Source organism: Taudactylus pleione, unplaced genomic scaffold (assembly GCF_031769625.1).
Source record: "Taudactylus pleione unplaced genomic scaffold, aTauple2 ptg000903l, whole genome shotgun sequence".
Classification (NCBI taxonomy): domain Eukaryota; kingdom Metazoa; phylum Chordata; class Amphibia; order Anura; family Myobatrachidae; genus Taudactylus; species Taudactylus pleione.
In genome coordinates, this window is record NW_028285304.1 from 2,257,256 (window position 1) to 2,279,018 (window position 21,763).

General features: G+C 49.3%; 1 protein-coding gene across 2 annotated transcripts in view; it reads right to left on the minus strand.

The window, feature by feature from the left end:
* SYN3 (synapsin III) overlaps positions 1–21,763 on the minus strand; it is a 316,630-nt gene that overhangs the window by 238,138 nt on the left and 56,729 nt on the right. For both annotated transcript variants that reach the window (XM_088459273.1, XM_088459272.1), the window contains exons 2-3: positions 18,237–18,655; positions 5,331–5,388 (exon numbers count right to left, since the gene is read on the minus strand). In XM_088459273.1, the coding sequence (XP_088315399.1) occupies positions 5,331–5,388; positions 18,237–18,550 (372 nt within the window). In that variant the 5' untranslated portion in view covers positions 18,551–18,655. The remainder of the gene's footprint in view (positions 1–5,330; positions 5,389–18,236; positions 18,656–21,763) is intronic.

Here is a 21,763-nt window from a genome sequence, read left to right on the forward strand (position 1 = left end):
TGCAGAATTACGCAGTGGACTTGCAGGGCTGCGATGGCAAAAGTTCCAGCCCACGTTACTAGGGGCCTACCTCACCCCTGGGCCCCATAGCAGCCTCTCCCCCCTTGCACAACTCTTCATAGATAAAGCATACACTAGAGGACAATATAAAAAGACCCATATGAAAAAAGTTGTGGTTTATTTTGTGACACCTGCAACTAATCACAGTGCGGCAGCTCTGGTTTTAAAATAGATCAAACAAAGACAAACGGAGAAGGCTCTTATCTCTCCCCTCCCCCCCCCGTCTTCCTTCCTATGTATTACATCTCCGCAGACTTTATTACCGGACTTTATGCCAAGTTTCCAAGACAAAATTAGGAAGACAATTTCCGTAAGGAAAGAAAATAAAACAGACAGGTCTGTGTGAAATTAGACAGCCGCAGGGTGGAAGCGGATTCAGAGATGTACGCTAAAGCCGCTGCTGCTTATGCGTCTATGTAAGCAGTGGATGTACAAAAACAGCTTTGCAGATACAATAATCTGCATTCAAAGACGCAGCGGAGACTTAACTGAGTGCCGCACCGGGTGTCACCACCCGTAGTGCCGCCAGCGGCCGATCATACAAATATTCTGCATTATTAATGTGGGAGGATAAACAATTTCTGGGGAGTTGCATCCTTGAAAATATATGGGTACTGTGATAGAAGCACTGGAACAGTTTTGAATGGCTTCTAATGTCGGTCCCAGATTCCTGTCCTATGTGTTTTAAAACCCCCAGGAGAAGTCTGTCCGGAATGGGTCCTGGGGGTGTGGATGTGAGGAGAGGGAGGGCTCCATCCACAGGCCACTCCAGGTGTTGGGCCTTTCAGCCTGGTAGCAGGCTTGTTAGGGCTTGCACCTGAAAGTGGCTCAGATAAGCTAGGTTTAGTTATAGGTGAGTGTCTCATACCTGGGAGGGCAGGCCTGCAGGCTAGTTTGCTCTGAGACACTGTATGATACCACCTGTAAGTACTGTGGACGTGAACTTATTTAGTCTTCTGTTAGTGAGGGAACCTGCTGTCTAGTTAGAGCCCAGACGGGCTAGGAATTTGTTTGTGTTTTGTTTTAGTTATGTGTCCAGTACAATAAAGACTGGCTTGCATGAGAACCCCAGAATTGTGTCCTGTTTCTCCAGATGCTGTGTGTGTAAAGAGGGAGTCCAACTACCCAGGAGAGGGACCCCTATCCCGACTGTGTCACAGTACTCAGTGGCGGAAGTCCTGCCATGGCGCCTGGAGACAGAATCATCCATTTCAGCCCCCTCCCGATTGTGTGACTCTGCAACACCACTCCAAGCCGGCTAAAGGCGGCAGTGATGCAGTCGGCAAATAGCCAGTAATTACCATTCCCTACTAGGCTCCCCCGCAGGTGCCTCTTCACATACACACCTGGCGAAACCTCTAAACATTTTATGTCCTTATAACCAGCAGGCATCCATGTTGCTTTCGTGCAGACTAAACGCCCCCCGCTGTTTTGATTAAAAGCAGGAGCTATAGTCCAAGAAAAATGGGCATCACAGCAAAATCGTAACTGAATAAAACTATGTTATTATGTTATCATAAGCAATGTCAGCTATTACGCTTTGCATAACAGATTTTCCTTTTAAAGGCAGTGTGTGCACGATATGTTTGTTTTGAAGGCTTTGCAGTGATTTACGAGAGCTTAAGATCGAATGTGAAGAATCTATAGAATGTGCAATATAATGTAGGCAAAATATGCAGTGTATTATGATATATTAAAACCAAAGGATCAAGAGGGAATGCAATTAAATGCAAGTTATGTGTCACAGAGTGATTTTAGCAGAATCGTTCTACCGTAATGGCCCAAAATGCGCGTAACGCAAGTTGCTGGTGGCAGGACGTGTGTAACTAAATTGGCCCCTCGGAATATGCTGGAAGCTTCAAAAACTGTTAAACCCCCCCCAATATTTCAGATGAATGGAAGGAAAAAACACTATTCTGTTCCGTTGCAGCTCTGCTATAAAATAAAATGTTATCTCCGCGCCTTCATTACCGACTACTGAAGCTCTTCTACTACAGTCATTTAAGTTGCTGTGACATCACTGGCCCCGCCCGAGCATGAATCCACCAATCCGAACACTGTGGCCCTCATTCAGAGTCAATCGCTAGACACAAGCGGTCGCTCTGAATGAGGGCGGCCGCTTGTGGTGTGAAGTGCGGCCTCCTGGTCGCTAGCTAAGCTGTGGGTTAGCAACTTAGGGTCTCGGCAAGCGCAAGCCCCAGGGATCTGACTGCTGATGTCAGTGGGGCCGCCCCCAAACGGCAAGCGTTCCGTCGGGAACGGCTCCATTTGGCCGGCCACACCCCCTGCCCGCCTCCCAAACGGGGCGCCGCCCTTTGTCATTCAACATCTCGCCCCCCTTTGGTGCAAGACCCGTAGCGACGGAGCACCCGTCGCTAGCCGAGTCTCGCGCATGCGCACGTCGGAGCCGGCTCCGACGTGCACATGTCCAGTGGGTCAACATTGACCCGGTTGCGAGCGCTCAGCGCTATCGACCGGGTCTGAATGAGACCCATTATCTTTATAAGTATAGCTGGTCTCAATCCTAACTCAAACAGTCCTCTCTCTCCCACTCTCTTCCCTCCTTCCTCTTCTATCTTTATTCTGTCTGTATAAGAGTTACCATGAATGGGGGGTTTGTTCTGAAATCAGTTGTAGAGAATATTAATCTAATGAGGACGGGGAGCGGAGGTGGGGTGGGGGGATAATAGCGGTAGAGATGGGAAGATGGTTTAGAGAAGATAGCGAGGGTGGGATTAGACCCCCCAATCATTTCTCCAATAAACAAGCTGAAAACTGTCCTGGCATCCCGGTGCCAAAACAAGTCTCTGTACCCTGAGCACGTTGCTGGCAAGCAGCATATCCTAAGCGAATCGTGTCTGGAATTGGCAGGGGAGAGCGGCACAACATTGTGAGTTCGCCCCGAGCGGTGATGATTTTTGGCTCCATGACATGAAAGTTAAAAAAGCATTTTATTTATTGTGTTCACACGGCTTTGAGAAGCGGCTCTGTGAGATGTGACAAATTTGCGGGGCCAATGCCAGAATAAAGTTAGGTGAATGATCTGAGTGCTTTTAGTAGAAGGTATGTCATGCTTTCCTACTCCCCCCTAATGTTCCGGTGACTCTTGGGGTGGGGTGGGGGGGGGGGAGACTCCAATTGCCCGACCGGTGAATTAGTCAGGGACGTGTTTTAATTAAATGAAGGGAACAAATTGCGCCATCCAACCCAGACCCACTTCAAAGGTGTCTGAGCTCTTGAAGCAGAGTGAACACTACGTCACCTTCCGTACAGGGAATCAGTATGATTTACCACCGGCCGCATGACCGGCGGTTCTAATCCCGACAGCGGCGGCCCGACAGAGGAGGAAATCCCGATCGTCCCTAAGGTAAGTACAACTAACCTAATTCTACATCCTAACCCTAACCCTCCCTTAGGGGTGCCTAACCCTAACCTCTCCGCCAAGTGCCTAACCCTAACCCTCCTCTAAGTGCCGAAACCGAACCCCCCCTTCCCCGCTGCCTAACCCTAAGCCTCCCGGGGGGGTGCCTAACCCTAACCCCCCCCTTCCCCATGCCTAACCCTAACCTCCCGAAAGGGGTTCTAACCCTAAATCCCCCCACGGGAGCCCCTAACCTAACCCTCCCCCGCCTGTCGCCCGGCTTACCTTCGATCGGTATGCTGGGTGTCAGGCTCCCGGCGTAGGTCTAATGACAGACGTGGGGATCTCGACGCCTGTCATTTGACACTTGCCAGGATTAGACAGTCGGGGAGCCGGCTGTCGGCACTGCGTCCGCCGGCTTCCCGACTGCTTCCCCCGTACAGTGTCTTGTGTGAAATCAATATGGTTCGGCGCCTATGGGTGGGCTGTCCCTGGAGAGACAGGTGTTTTCAGTACGTCTCCGATGTATGACAGATCTGCATCTGCGATGAAGGTCGCAGTGCCCTCTAAGTCACAGCATGATTCAATTATAGTCAGTGTTTAATTAATGACACTCCTTCACACATACAGCAAAACCCCAGGTTTTGTTTTGCCGGAGGACGCACATTGGGGTTTTTGCTATATGTGAATAGAAATGACCCGGATCGAAGTCTTGGGTCCACAACCCTGCTCTGTACCTGGGTCAGACTGAGACCCAGTACAGTCCCAGGTTGATAGACTTGTGTATTTCCCAGTCTGAAAGGGTGATGAGATTAGTTATTAAATGGTCATTAGTATATTTGCTTCGCTATCACACCATTGATGCCCCTTTACACCATGATCCCCCCCAATCCTCTCATTGTCACACATGAAGCATCAATTACATTAAAAAAAACAAAAACATTTGTGATGGTCTTTTAAATGATTCGCGACTGGAAACACCACCTTAGTTTTGGGACCCACTGATATTACAGTTTAACTTTTACATACAGACTCTGGGCCATATCCAATTAGCTGCGGTAAATTACCGTGGCTAATTAGCTCGCCCGGGGCTTGCTCAGGGCTATCCGATTAGCCCCGTAGTCGGCATGACGACGGCACTTATCAGGGGGTGTTTTTTCGGGACCTGATGTGTCCCGAAATATAATCCACAATGTGCAGTTTTTTCGCCCAGAAAAAGGCGAGAACACATAGGGCCGCTAGCTTATCGCGGCTCCTATATGTTAACCGGCAAACTATCCTATTAATTTGCCCGAATTAATAGGACAGGGATGAAAAAAATATCAGCGAAAATCGGGGATTATCGGCGAAAAATCCCCGTTTTTCGCCGATGGCGGGGATCAATTAGCGCCCGAACAGTGTTCGGGGCTAATTGGATATGGCTCTCTGTTGCTGTGCTTCACCCTAGCACGCAGCGCAGAGATGGGTGTGGTCACATTGTCATGGTGACCCATACTTTGTACCCAAGCCCCACCCCCTCTCCGCCCCCCTGCAGATACATATACAACATAGGCAATGAAGATCCTCAGTCGTCTCCCGATCAGACAGTAGCGACCTCCTCTTATCTGGCTTTCCCGACTTCCACCGCTCTCTCAACTCCAACCCATCCTCATTAATGCTGCGTCTTCTATCCAACCATGCCGCCCCTGCCTCACACTGGCTCCCCTTCCCCTAAAGAGCCGTATTCAAATGCCACTGGTGCCATTCTGCATACATCTTGCCATATGCGTGCCTCAGCGTATGGGTGTAACTACAACGCCTCATTTGCAGCAACCAGAGCTCCATCAGGCCCTTTGTGTTCATCTCTTTTGCCCCCCGCCCAGGACTCACTAAAGCCCCCAAATAGTTCTGTTATTTTAGTGACACTTACTTGCTCCACCCGAATCTCATACTCCATGTTCACCTTCTTCCCTCTGAAATACTTGGCCCTGTAAAGTGAGGAAACGACAGACAAACATTAGAATGATTTCCATGTACTTGTGAAGTCATGGCATTTGGCAGCGCAGTGATAGATTGCAGAGGAGTACAGTGTAGGTCTCATACACAAACAGTCTACGTATGAGCCAGACAGAGAGGTGACGGCATGGCAGGAATGAGAAGCCGGCCGTTTCCTCCTGCCCTCCTCACTCAGGTAGAACGTGCGGCAGGTAAGGAGTCGGCTTTAATTCATATTTACACACAGTGAAGCCGGTTATTTCTGAGGCAAAACTTTATTTAAAGGGAAACGCCGAGCACACACTTGTTTCCCCTCAGGAGGACAGGGCTCCTTTCGGCAGTAAATTTGGGTCTCTTCTATAACTCGCTGGCATCTGCACTCTGCGTATTTTACTATGCTAACAGCATACCTCCCAACATCCATACCTTCAACCAGGACTGTAACTACAGGTTGGCCAAGATGGCACCCACCAGGGGCACTGGTCAAGTGGCGGGGGAGTGCCATGCAGAACTACAGCAGTCCTCCTGGGCTGGCAATCAACGGGATTATAAGCGGTGCAGGTGGTGCGCCCATCTGTTGGACCACCTCTTCCTCTTCCGTTGCCAGCCTGCATGGCGGTAACGAGACGTCACTTGGAAAAAGGGACAGGACAGGAGCTGCTGCAACAGGCATAGGTGTGGCATATAATGAGAATTGGGGCATTTACAGTGTGGCATATGAAGTAAATTGGGAACATGCACTGTGTGGCATATAATATGATATGGGGCATTCACAGTCTGGCATATAATATGGATTGGGGCATTCAGAGTCTGGCATATAATGTGAATTGGGGCATTCAGGGTCGGGCATATAATATGATATGGGCCATTCACAGTCTGGCATAGAATGTGAATTTGGGACATGCACAGCAATGGCGTAACTACAAATTTTGCTCCCCCCTGCCAAAAAAGTTTCCCCCCATGGCATTTTGGTAAAACTAATACAGAGCCGTTTCTAGGCAATTTGCGAACAGTTAAAAATGCGCCCCCCAAACACCATAGGCAGTTTACATTATTTGTAATTTTTCCTCCTTATAGTAATTATGCCCCACACCGTAATGCCCATTACACAATATGCCACACACCGTAATGCCCCTTACACATTATGCCACACACCATAATGCCCCTTACAGATTATGCCACACGTTGTAATGCCCATTACACATTATGCCACACACCGTAATGCCCCTTACACATTATGCCACACACCGTAATGCCCATTACACATTATGCCACACACCGTAATGCTCGTACACATTATGCCACACACCGTAATGCCCCTTACACGTTATGCCACACACCATAATGCCCATTACACATTATGCCACACACCGTAATGCTCGTACACATTATGCCACACACCGTAATGCCACATTATGCCACACACCGTAATGCCCCTTACACATTATGCCACACACCGTAATGCCATTACACATTATGCCACACACCGTAATGCTCGTACACATTATGCCACACACCGTAATGCCCCTTACACGTTATGCCACACACCATAATGCCCATTACACATTATGCCACACACCGTAATGCTCGTACACATTATGCCACACACCGTAATGCCCCTTACACATCATGCCACACACCATAATGCCCATTACACATTATGCCACACACCGTAATGCTCGTACACATTATGCCACACACCGTAATGCCCCTTACACATTATGCCACACACCATAATGCCCCTTACACATTATGCCACCACAACGTAATGCCCCTTACACATTATGCCACACACCGTAATGCCCATTACACATTATGCCACACACTGTATTGCCCCTTACACATTATGCCACACACCATTATGACACACACCATAATGCCCACTACACAATATGACACACACCGTAATGCCCATTACACATTATGCCACACACTGTAATGCCCAATACACATTATGCCACACAAATTTTGTTTCACAATATCAAAATCACTAAATCCTCTGGGGGCCTAAGCGGCCTGTAGGCCCCCAGCCATTCACTTCAAATTTCCATCCACCTTTGGCAATCATATTAATGGGGCCGATTCAATTAGCCACTAGTTGGGCGAAAATTTACTTACCTGGCAAAAACCCACAGCCAGCACTTTTGCTGTTCAGTTATAGAACCTGTGTCAAGTTAACAGGTGTCAATGGGAGCTTACGCAGATTTTAGTTTGTGAAAAGTAGGAAAAAATAATTTAATGTTGGTACTCAAAGCAGAGCCTTCGGCACACCCCTCCAAATGAATATGGATATTTAATTAGTATGATTTGGCCAAACAGCATTCCACCCAACACCCATACCTCCAAACAGCATACCTTCCAATACCCATACCTCCAACCAGCATATCTTCCAATACCCATACCTCCAACCAGCATACCTTCCAATACCCATACCTCCAACCAGCATATCTTCCAATACCCATACCTCCAACCAGCATATGTCCCAACACCAATACCTCCAACCAGCATATATTCCAATACCCATACCTCCAACCAGCATATCTCCCAACACCCATACCTCCAACCAGCATATCTACCAACACTGATACCTCCAACCAGCATATCTCCCAACACCCATACCTCCAACCAACATATCTCCCAACACCCATACCTGCAACCAGCATATCACCCATACCTTCAACAAGCATATATCCCAATACCAATACCTCCAACCAGCATATCTCCCAACACCCATACCTCCAACCAGCATACCTCCCAATACCCATACCTCCAACCAGCATACCTCCCAACACCCATACCTCCAACCAACATATCTCCCAACACCCATACCTCCAACCAGCATATCACCCATACCTCCAACCAGCATATCTCCCAACACCAATACCTCTAACCAACATATCTCCCAACACCCATACCTGCAACCAGCATATCACCCATACCTCCAACCAGCATATATCCCAATACCCATACCTCCAACCAGCATACCTCCCAACACCCATACCTCCAACCAACATATCTCCCAACACCCATACCTCCAACCAGCATATCACCCATACCTCCAACCAGCATATGTCCCAACACCCATACCTCCAAGCAGCATATCTCCCAACACCCATACCTCCACCAGCATATTTCCCAACACCCATACCTCCAAACAGCATATCTCCTATCACCCATACCTCCAACCAGCATATTTCCCAACACCCATACCTCCAAACAGCATATCTCCCAACACCCATACCTCCAACCAGCATACCTCCCAATACCCATACCTCCAACCAGCATACCTCCCAATACCCATACCTCCAACCAGCATACCTCCCAACACCCATACCTCCAACCAACATATCTCCCAACACCCATACCTCCAACCAGCATATCACCCATACCTCCAACCAGCATATGTCCCAACACCCATACCTCCAAACAGCATATCTCCCAACACCATACCTCCAACCAGCATATTTCCCAACACCCATACCTCCAAATAGCATATCTCCCAACACCCATACCTCCAACCAGCATATCTCCCAATACCCATACCTCCAACCAGCATACCTCCCAACACTCATACCTCCGAACAGCATATCTCCCAACACCCATACCTCCAAACAGCATATCTCCAAACAGCATATCTCCCAACACCCATAACAGCATATCTCCCAACACCCATACCTCCCAACAGCATACCTCCAACACCCATACCTCCAACCAGCATACCTCCCAATACCCATACCTCCAGAGAGCATACCTCCCAACACCCATACCTCCAAACAGCATATCTCCCAATACCCATACCTCCAACCAGCATACCTCCCAACACCCATACCTCAAGAAAGCATACCTCCCAACACCCATTCCTCCGAACAACATCCTTCCAACCAGCATACCTCCCAACAACTATACCTGCAGAGAGCATACCTCCCAACACCCATACCTCCTGCACCTCCCTCTACGGGATTCCTCGGGGAAACCGCTGAAAAGTCAGCAAGTATCACTTGTACACAATAATAATAATGAAAGGAAGTATCATGTACACACTATAGAATATTGTCTTGACTGATGATAATGACATTCTCCACATAAAGTGTAGTTAAAGTAAACACATTCGGTATTCATACCTCCCAGTATTTGCAGGGGTCAGGACAGGGGGCATGACCACATCATCATGGGGGGGACGTGCGCTTAGCGCCTCTGGTACCCTCCAATGACCCTCCCATTGCCATGGGTACCAGTGGCCGGTACGTAGTGCTCTGATATGTAGGGCACTGGTGATTGGGACATTCTGCCGGACTGCCGGGAAGATTAGAATAATGCAGTCCTGATTGTGATGGCAAGAAAGAGCCCCAAATCAGGACTATCCCACTGACGTCAGTACAGATGGTAATTCATCGCTTGATAAATACAATGGGTGAACTGCGTCGGCCCAGATGTGCACACACCGCTGGCTGATTTATATGACGCTGCATTCATTTAGGTGCAGTGACCATTTATACACAACCATACAGTAAAAGACACTCATTAGCTGACAGAAGACATATAAAGAAATATATGTGACACTAAAACAATCACATAAGATTACACTGAAACTCCAGCAACTAATACTTTGCTAAAATGCCAGTGGTTAAATGCGTCAGTGCCACTAGGGGGCCTCACATCCATCCAGTACCTGAGCCGCAGACAATGCCCACTCTGTTATTGCTGTGACTAATAGATTGGACGAATATGAAACAAGTGAAACTTGGAAGAGAAATACACACAAAGACTGACGGCCCGTAAACACTTGACGGGAAACAGATTTTTAAATGTTTTTGTATACACCTCAGAGACCGCTAAGAGCATTTGAGGAACTGTAGGGGCCAAAAACGCTCTGTCCAGTCTCCAATCGTTAACTCACACTATAGATATAAAACCAAGAACTGCCTATTACTGAGTCGACCCAGAAACATAACAATACACCTGCCCTACACTTGAACGCAACAGCACCATCTAGTGGCCAAATAATCTTGAAAAAAAAATCGGCAACACCTTGCATGGCATTACCAAATATATCACTTCTAAACAGGATTGGGCAATCTCCGAGGTACTACAAATCTGAGCATAACTGGCATGCTGCTGGGTATTGTAGTTCCACAGTCGCTGGACAGACCACGGATTGGAAAATCTTCCTTTACTCCATAGCAAGTATATGAACAACACTTTAGAAAAAAAGCGTTACAATATTTCTTAAAGAAAAAGGGGCTCATTCAAATTCTGGCTGCTTTTCCATACCGACGTGGCAGCCTACTTACTACCGTAATGCTGTGCCCGTTACCCACACCTATTAATGAAGACCGGGCCGCCTACTGTTTTTCCGCCCGCAGCCATCAGTATCGGGCAGGGCAGTAGGGAGGGTGTGCGAGCGGTGCCCCTCCCTGCCCTGCGGCCTCTGCATCTGGCTAGCAGGGTGCCTAGGAAGGCAGCCTGCGTCCAGTAGCGCTGCTGCTGTGCTGACCGTCCTTGTGCGTATGCATGGCGCAGAGCACGCTCACGCGGCGATTGCTTTCTACAGCGCACGCGCAGTTTGCAGATATCTGCGTGATCCGTCCGCCTTTGGGGGTATATTTACTAAGCAGTCTTAGGAGACAGAGTGAAAAGTGATAAGAAAGTGATAAGGTGCCAGCCAATCAGCTCCCAACTGTCATCTCACAGGCTGTGTTTGAAAAATGACAGTTGGGAGCTGATTGGCTGGCACCTTATCACTTTCTTATCACTTTTCACTCATGACCTGATTCAGAGCCGGACGCTCTGATAGAGCGCTCGTTCTGAATCAGGGCGTCTTTTTTTTTTTTTATGGAGCGGCCTCCTGGCCACTCACATTGCTGTGGGTTGCCACCCACAGCTAATGCGAGCGGCCAGGATGTTGGTCGCGATGGTCAAGACCATCTCGACCATCGGGGCTTGTGGTAGGGTCTCGTGGCCGCGAGCCCCAGAGAGCTTTCGGCTCAAACAGAGCCGAAAGCTTTCCCACTGACATCACTTGTGATGTCAGTGGGGCCACCCCCAGATGGTAGGCGTTCTCATGGGAACGCCTCCATCTGGGCAGCCACCCCCCCCGGCCCGCCCACCAAAGGGGGCGTGCTGTCACTCAATATCGACAGCACGCCCCCTTTGGTGCGAGACCCAGAGCGACGGATTGCCTGTCGCTATCTGGGTCTCGCGCATGCGCACGACGGAGCCGGCTCCGGCGTGCGCATGCCCTCTGGGCCACCATCAACCCGGTTGCAAGCACTCAGCGCTTGCGACCGGGTCTGAATCAGGCCCTCTGTCTCCTAACACTGCTTAGTAAATAGACCCCTTGGACTTGCGTCCATTTCAGAATCAGCTCCAATGTGTAGGGTCACCCTGTAGGGTCACGGCCCAGATGGACCTCTCCCTGTAAGGGCTAGCTGGAAATCTCCCATGCAGATAAGTAGGATTCCTCTCCCTTTGTGCACTGATTTATTTTATCTTAGGATTCCAACACTTCTTGTTCTCAGTATAGACCCTACTGTGTATGTAGCTCACGTGCCATCCAAATCCCCAGCCCCAGTTTGTGGGATTAATCCAGAGATACAGCACGTCCGGCCGGGGGCCTGCAGCACAATAGCGACTGGGAACTGTGAAAACTGTCACCGGCTGCGAGCGTCCCCAGGATCGCAGCCTGGAAGATCCGGGGGACAAGGCTCTACTGTATGAGCTGATTGTGTGGGTACAAAGGGGGTGAGATAGCAGCGAGGGGCAGATGCCTTGGAGATGTGGAGTAAAGATGGAAGAATGTTCAGCAGCGAGCATCACAATTCCGCAGCGACGGCTTTCACCGCAGACAGGGCCTCAGTCCCATCTATGGCGGCTGCAGATGTCTAGGTTGAATTGTTTACTAGTAAAGTAAAACTGAAAATCGGTCTGAGCCCTAGATCCCTTTATAAACGTCATTATTTCATCTATTTAAGTTGTGACCTCACGTGTTGAAATAAATGCGTATACCGATGGTGCGTCAGCAGCAATCCGCTGTATTGTCACTAGGGTGCAGGGGCTGGCTGATGGCGCAGCGAGGAGAGCACGGAAGTGGGTATCAGTTACATGGAAAGAGAGCCCGACGGGCTAAAGCAATAACAAGGGGGCAAAACGTAATGATGAGCCCTCAGCAACCAATAAGATATCAGCTTTTAGCAGTCTAGGGTTGTCTTATGAAAGCTAACATTTGATTGGCAGACCATTTATGGAGGGATTTATGTAGGGATATGTTCTAGGCCAAGGATGGGGAACCTCCTGCCCTCGGCATCATTTGGTTTGGCCCTCTGAGCTTTTTTCTGCTAGCCTCATCTGGCTAGCAGAGTGCCTATAACGGCACCCTGCAGCCAGAATCTATTCAGCAGAGGATGCTGACCTTAGGATGCTTCAGATGGTCACACCGCTGTCCTTACAGCTCCCCGAAGCATCCCAAGGATGCTCTGGGCATTGCTGTAATCTCCGGTGATTGTGGCCCCGCCCCCTGTGTGATGTCACAGAGGGGGCGCGGCCTGCACCAGGCCGGCGAATAATGTTCTATATATCAAAATGGCCCTCGGCAGAAAAAAGGTTCCCCATCCCTGTTCTAGGCAGACAGATAATGACTTTATCTTAAAACACCTAAAAGGCATTTTTGAATAATTGCAAATATTAGCACCATGGGCCCGATTCAGCTGCGATCGCCAATGCAACTACGTGCGCAAATCATGGGATTGTTAGCCACTGCGCATGCGTATAAGCCGTCAGTGCGCATGCGCTGCAATCGCACTGCGATTACGCACACACAGAATAATCCAACGCAGAGTGAGTGACGGGCTGTGAGCGTTTGGGGGGTGGTGCCGGGGGAGTGTAGGTGTATGTCCGTTGGAACGCCGTTTCATGGGCGTGCATGAATTAGCCACTGCGATTGCCTACGCAGCATGAGATCGCTCAGAATCTGCAGAATTTGTGGCTGGTCAGAGCCGGTGTAAATGCTGCATGAGTGGCCGCTGTGCGTCGATTGTACCGATGTTTGCCCAGAACAACGAGGATGGACGGATATGAGAGGACAGCAGCGGGCGGCATTAGCATATTTTCGCGGCTGCGTTCCGTGCTAAATCGCAGCTGCGAACGCTACTGAATCAGGCCCTATGTGTGGTATTTTTATTTATTTTTTTAATAACTGATTACATTGGAGGGGGAGCCTTCGGGGCCATTTGGCCCATTAACATGATCATCTTTGTGATGAACGACCTTTATCTCTGCATACGGTCAGATATGGCGGAACAGCATTTCAGCACACGTGAGGGCGTGCGCGTCAGGCGGCGCCACCAGCAAATGTTTTCGCAGGGGAGCCGGTCCAGTTAGTGGCGGTGGCCATGAGAGTGCTGGATACGGTCTAAAAACACCGGCACCTCGCGGCCAGTAACATGGCAAATAGTCATATTTAGAAGTGCGCAGGAAATCGTGCGATGTGGGGCTACTGTCATTCTCGGAACGAACGCAGTCGAACATCCCCTGATCATTGATTTGTTCCCCTAGAATTAAGATAAAGACACAGGGCCTGTTCATAGCCGTACGCTGTGCCGATATTTCTGCAGCTGAGCGACAATCGTCCATCTGCGCATGCGTCTGAGTCGCGCCGAGCATGTGGCGAGGTACATTGCCGTAGTCTCTCGCAGCGGCTATTTAGTCACAGTGTGACTGACAATTAGGGAGCGTTTGGGGGAGATAACGGGCAGTGTCGGCTAAAGACGCAGACGTGTGGCGACCGTCACACCCTGCGATCCCGTAAGCAAGAAATATGGCTCCAGCGCCTTAGTTACCGCGGCCATGCTGAGCGACCATAGAGTTACTCGGAACGGAATCGATATGTTATACCGCCGGACGCCAGCCTGGCGGATGAAATACCGATTTCGGAAGATGAAGATCCCGACAGGGGAGGTAAGTAGGCTATCCCTAACCCTCTCCCCTCCCTAAACCTCCCAGAGGGGTGCCTATCCCTAACCTCTCCCAGGGGGTGCCTGACCCTAACCCCCCTTACCCTAGCCTAACCCTAAGTCCCCCCGGGAAACCTAACCCTTCCCATTCCCTGCGGCTATCCGCTCCCGACGCCCGCTTACGTACGATCGGTATGCAGGGTGTCGGGATTTCGGCGTGGGGCTAATGATAGGCGTTGGTATTTAGATGCTAATCATTAGTCCTATGCTGGGATTTCACTGTCCTGACTACATACCACTCAGAAATGGAAACGGGGGGAGTGGAGGTGCGAATGCAGGTGTGTCTGAGCGTCTTAACGCTGTGTCAGAGGCGTGCATAATTAAGACGCAGCGTCATAGTACACGTCACATGGCTGAATTACACACAGGAGCATTCGCAGTGCTTGCGGTAGGATATGGTCAGCTACCAGTGCTGCTTATAGATCCGATGTTACTCGATGTTACTGATTGTTGCATACACTTCCTGGAGATGACGTGGAAAAGTGGGCGTCTTAAAACAGGCTGGTAGACGTCTAGAAACACACCGCGATCGCACGCCAAGACATAGTGGGCGTGCTAATGTCTTGCCGTGCGATGGCGGGATTTGCATACTTTGGCTGCGTGCAACAGCATCTAGCGAGCGGGTCTGAATCGGGTCCTGTGTTTGCCCGTGCTTTTATTGCCCTGTTTGTGCATCCCAGGATTTTAATGGTCAAACCATCTTTTTTCCAATGGTTGATGATTTGTAAAACGGGGCTAAAGCGAGACTTTGCGAACATGTGAATTGGCAATTCCAGAGTCTCCAAAAATGTTGCAAATAGCAACGAGATTAATGTTATGAGCAGTTCAAATATAAGCAATGACAACCTCATAATGAAGAAGACATATTACAATAGATGTTAATCGTTGACAGGATGTAAAAGCTGAGGATACTCAATAGATTTATGTAGCTCCTAAACCGGTTGTTGCTGACTTGTGCCAGCTCCCAAGAGAAAAGGATAATGTGTTTGCACTTAGTTATTAAATAAGCCTCATATGTACATATTAATGACCAGATATTATTTAGTACAACTCTGACATCTAGTGGGAGAGTTTAAATACTGCATGTGGCTTCTGGGTTAATCTCTGATAATTAATTATTTGTGTATTTATATAGGGGGGTATTCAATTAGGCTGCGAAAAGTCGAAAAACGGCGATAAATTATCGCTGATGACGTCATTTTTGCATGTTTCAATTATCCCCGTATTCAATTTCAAAGACTTTTCGCAGATTCGAAAAGTCTTTGAAAAAAAAACGGGGATAAGTTTTCACCATGTTTTACATGGCGAAAAAAAGTGCAGAATTGGGGTTTAGGGGTGCAGGCTTAAAAAAAAATAGCCTGCACCCCTGGGAATGTCATTAAAAATAAAGTGTCAAAAAAAGTAAAAAAAATTAAAAATAGGGACACCCCAAAAAATGAATTAAAAAATTTGGGGTGAAAAAAAAAAGTGGAAACAGTGTTTAAAAATAGGGAAATAGGTTCAGGGCTATTCTGTAAGTATGCGGCAGGTATTTTCTAGAATAGGCTATTAGCGGCAGGTGCATTTTTGCAGAATTTTAAAAAATGACTTTAGGGATTAAAAATATGCTAGTACTCATTTTCGTGTACCCCAAATTTGATGGGACCACTTAAAAAAATAGAAAAAAAAACCCAAGTGCTCTTCTCCATCACTTCTTCAATGTCGGGAAAAAACACCTGCCGTGGTTATTTAAACACCCGACTTTCTTTTGCAGGCAAAAACAGGGGTACCCATAGTGATCCCCCATGTATGGACATCTTTAGGGGGTTCCTACAATTAATTCCCGAAAATTCCCGTTTTTTTTCGTAGCTTCCAATTCGCCGGGTCCCGTTTTCGCTGGTTTTAAATTGAATACGGGGATAAAGCGGGCACGCGGACGATACTTTATCCCAGGAAAATCTCTGATTGAATACGGCTCTTAATGGCAATTGATTGCTATATACTCATCAATTAATGTTCAATCAATGTAATAAATATGGATAAATACGTCACTTCTGAGAACACCATTCGCATGGCATTAGACTACCCTTTACCCTGTGAGTTTCTAAGCATAACACTTGCAAGGCCAGATACAGACTACAGATAGGTTTTCCATCCATTTCCAGATTTGCTGTATCAGAGCATAGTTGCCGACTCTCCATCGATGTCAGGGAGAATCCTTGAAATAGTGGTGATCTCCCTGACTCCATGGATAGCCTAGCAATCTACCTGAGGCCAGGCACACACAGTGATCAGGTCATCACTCTCCACTCACCATGGAGAGAACATTGGGGAGAAGGATAAGGAAGACGTGTGCTACAAGAAAATGGCTGCTGCTCTCCAGCACAATGATGGCAACATGTCAGCCCCTGGATGTGTGATGAATTACAGGGGGCACATGAGGAATGCCATACACTTGGTAGAAGGTAGAGAGCTAGAGGGGGCCATTTAAGATGCTAGAGAATAATAGAGTGCAGCATATTTGTAATACACAGTCACGCCTATGGCAATATCTCGCACGATTTTACTAATATTTTTATAGAACTATGTAACTGCATTGGGGCTCATTGCCATTTTGCACGCAAGTCAGTTTTATGACACGATGCAGTACACGCCCTCATCAGCGCCATAAGTGTGACTTTCACACTGTCCCTGAAACATACATACCTATACTCTCTCGGATGGTGCGTGAGACTCCCCATTTTTCAGACTAGTCTCACGCACCCCTGGAAGAGTGGGCGGATCGCCCGCATCCCGCCCTCTTCTTAGTAAAGTGGGCAGGATGGGGAGGTAATAAATGGAATCTCTGCTTTGGGTGGAGCTAAAATTATGCAAATCGTGTTATAGCACCGCAGGTAAGTGCCTGGGTTAGGGTTAAGCACTAGGGGGAGGGTTAGGGGTTAGGCACTAGAGGTAGGGTTAGGGGTTAGGCACTAAGGGGGAGGGTTAGGGGTTAGGCACTAAGGGGGAGGGTTAGGGGTTAGGCACTAGAGGGAGGGTTAGGGGTTAGGCACTAGGGGGTGGGTTAGGGGTTAGGCACTAGGTGCAGGGTTATGGGTTAGGCACTAGAGGGAGGGTTAGGCACTACAGGGAGGGTTAGGGGTTAGGCACTAGAGGGATGGTTAGGGGTTAGGCACTAGGGGGAGGGTTAGGCACTAGGAGGAGGGTTAGGGATTAGGCACTAGAGGGAGGGTTAGGCACTAGGGGGAGGGTTAGGGATTAGGAATTAGAGGGAGGGTTAGGCACTAGGGGGAGGGTTAGGCACTAGAGGGAGGGTTAGGCACTAGGGGGAGGGTTAGGGATTAGGCACTAGAGGGAGGGTTAGGCACTAGGGGGAGGGTTAGGCACTAGGGGGAGGGTTAGGGATTAGGCACTAGAGGGAGGGTTAGGCACTAGGGGGAGGGTTAGGCACTAGGGGCAGGGTTAGGGTTAGGCACTAGAGGGAGGGTTAGGGATTAGGCACTAGGGGGAGGGTTAGGGATTAGGCACTAGAGGGAGGGTTAGGCACTAGGGGGAGGGTTAGGGATTAGGCACTAGAGGAAGGGTTAGGCACGAGGGGGAGGGTTAGGCACTAAGGGGGGAGGGTTAGGTTATGGCACCGGGGCGGGAGGATTAGGGACAGGGGAAGGGTTATGATACCGACCGACAAGTGTTGCTATCCTAACCTTGTCAGATTGCTGGTATCCCGAGCACCGGCATCCCATACCATTCCCCTCTAATGACACCACATGTACATGAAGTAATGGTGGGGGGGATGATTGACAGCCATGGCCGTACAGACATGGGTTCTCCTCCTGTTTGCAGGGCTTCCTTACCAATCTGTGTGCGCATCATCAATCACCAAGAGAATCTTGGGCTTCAGAACCACCGGGGGTGCGGGGGGGCCCGTCTGCTCTACAAGGCCAGCGGCAGCCTGAGTGGTCTGTTTCACTGCTTGGGTGATAGAACTGAAAAGGCTGGAGCCCGGCGCCGAGGTGGAGGTTGGGACTTGCTGAGGCTGCTTCCGCTCCATGGCCGGGGATACCGGGGAGCTGGTGGAATTGTCCGGCCGCTGGAGGTCCATCATGTAGCCATTGGGCAGGTTGGCCACAAAGCTGCTATCGGAGAGGCGCCGGCGGAGGAAATTCATGGCTGTGGCTCAGTTCGACGAGTCGGCGACTTTTCGGATGTTCTCCTGCGCAGCAGTCAGTAATCGGCTGGGGCTTTCCCTGGAGGGTCTGTCTGTGCTTCCAGTCTGGATAGAAAACAAAAAGAGATTACGTTAGTACAAAAATAAAAAATAAATATTGTAGAAAAGATAAGGAAAATGTCTAAGTGATGACTCTTATTATTATTATTCAGGAAAACAATTTTTGACAAGGTTATTTCCTCTTAAGCATGCAAGTCAGACACTGCTCATCCCGACATGCCATAACTGTAGCCCTGAGACTACCCTGCGTACCAGACTTAAGTCTAAACCTAGGCCCTCATTCAGAGCCGTACGCTCTGAGCAGAGCGCATGCTCTGAATGAGGGCCGGCCTCCATGAAAATGGAGCGTCCTCCTGGACGCTCGTATAGCTGTGGGTCACCACCCACAGGCTATTCGAGCGTGCAGTTTGATGGCCGCGATGGTCTTGACCATCGCGACCATCGAAACAGCAAGCCGGAGCCTGCGGTTGAGGTTTTCAACCGCAAGCTCCGGAGTGATTTTGGCTCTATCAGAGCCAAAATCACTCCCACTGACATCACTATTGATGTCAGTGGGCCGGCTTCTGACGGGAGGCGTTCCCGTGGGAACGCCCCCGTCAGGGAGGCACGCCCCCGGCACGCCTACCAAAGGGGGCGTGCTGTCAATCAACATCGACAGCACGCCACCTTTGATCAGACACAACGAGCGAAGGACTTTCCTTCGCTCGTCGCGTCTGGCGCATGCGCATGACGGAGCTCCCTCCGTCGTGCGCATGCTCAGTCCAGAACATCGACCTACTTGCGAGCGGACAGCCGCTCGCGAGTGGGTCTGAATCAGGCCCCTAGTCCAGACGTTAGAGGAATTGTCCATTGTTAGACAGGCTAAGTAGTGCCCTCAGGCAATCCGTGCATGCGTATGAGTCACAATGCACGTGCGCATTGCGATGGGAAAGTGCTCACCCATAGCCCGCAGTCGGGCCGCTATTTTGAGTGACAGTGCCTTTTGTGGGTGGTAACATGGGAAGGTGCTTGTATATGGGGGTGTGGATGTGCGAACGCAGGCGTGCCCGACCGTCAGAACGGCGTTTGATGGGTGTGCATAATTAGCAAAGTAGCGTCATTACAGACGTGACTGGGTTGTATTTTAGCCAGAACTGCTCGCAATGTTGTGGTGGGAAAAGGCTACCACAAGCGCTGCGAGCAGCTCCGATGGCTCTCGATGTTCCCGATTAATCCTACAACTGCCGGAGATGACGTGTGTTGCGAGTGGCAAAGGGGCGTCTTTATACAGGTGCGGGCACACAGTGCAGCCGCTCGCTATTACTTAGTGGGCGGCTTTACGCGATGCAGTGCGAGCGCATGATTTATATAGCCGGTCCCTTTTAGCCAGCGAGCGGACACAAATAGCGTCCGGGTCTGAATCAGGCCCTCAGTTCAATGCCTAACATTTTGGAGGTGGCGCCCCTGCTGGGCAATTCACTGCTACTCTGAACAACAGCCATGTGGATCCCTCCCTATAATGCCCATTACTGCCACCTTGGCCGGTAGCACTGGATGGGTACGAAATACCGGTGGTTCAAATCCCGACGCTACAACCCTAATTTCCCTCCGGGGGTCCCTAAACCTAAAGCCCCCTTCCCCAGGCTAAAGCGAATACTTACCCGGATCCTATGTTTGGGATTCCGGCGGTAGGGATGCCAACGCCGGTATTCTGATCCCATTCGGGATAGCGGCGTCGGTATATCGACGGCCGGCATCCGTCCGCCGGCATATTCAGTACATCCCCTTTGAAGCTCCCCATCTAAGGACTTACTGATGTCTTTCAACAACTTCATAAACTGCCTGGGATTATGATGGGGGCGACTGACGCAGCCTCTGGTTTGACAGTTTCTGTTGAGATCGTTACGTTAAGGTCGGGGAAAAGCCTTTTTTGTTGACCACTTGGTATAACCGGAGAATGGGCCGACTTCTCTTCTGCTGTCACATTCTATGGGGTCTAATTACTAAGCCTTGTATGGAGATAAAGTACCAACCTACCAGCTCCCAACTGTCATTTTTCAAACACAGCCATGGCAGTTAGGAGCTGGTTGGCTGGTACTTTATCTACGTTCACTTTATCTCCATCCAAGGCTTAGTACAGAGGCTCTCAAACTCGGTTCTCAGGACCCCAAACAGTGCATATTTTCCAGGTCTCCTCACAGAATCGCAAGTGAAATAATTATCTCCACCTGTGGATCTTTTAAAATGTGTCAGTGAGTAATGACTACACCTGTGCTCCTGCTGGGTGACCTGGAAAACGTGAACTGTGTGGGGTCCTGAGGACCGAGTTGGCGAACCACTAGTTTAGTAAATGGACCCTTAGATTTTTTTTTGGGGGGGGGGCGGTAAAATGTGATGGTCACACCAATACCTAAAGGCTACAAAATAATATTTTTAAAATTTGTAGTAATGTGAATGTACCGTGATAAGAGTGTGCGTGAATGAAATAGAATGAGGCCATTCACAATTAATTGTCTCTTTTCTAATGGAGAGGGACCTGTACCAGCCGGTGTACCTTTCCACGGGTTGGGTATGAGAACTCAGCAGTTGGGATGGCGATGCTCAGAATCCCAACACCCGTAAGGAAAGCAGGTAAGACTAAACCTAACCCTCCCTCCCTGATGCCTAACCCTAACACCGACCCCCCCCTCTAGTGCCTAAACTTAACCTCCTCCCTCCCCACACCCAAACCTAACCCTGCCCCCTGGTGCCTAACCCTAACCATGCACCCTAACTCTCCCCCTTTCGCCCGATACTTACCTTCGGGATGCCGGCGGTTGAGACTCTGCTGTCAGGATTTCGCCCGTCGTATCCCGCACGCCCTGATGCTGACTACATCCCCCCCCCTTTTCACGTATCAGCATAAATTCTGTTGCCATATTTTTTTAAAGAAAAATTTGCCTGACATCATGAGTCCTTTCCGTAGATTAATAAATAACCCATGAGCAGCCCTTTTCCCCTAATCTTGTATCTGTTTATATTTCATGTTCTCTTTCTATACAGCATAGGACGAGGCACTTTCAGGAAAGACCATCATGGCCGCCCACGTCGGGAATGGCTGAGGTTTTCGTAAAAGATGGGATTGAATATTCATCACTCTCAACTAAATAAAATAGGCTTCTATGACGGATATTT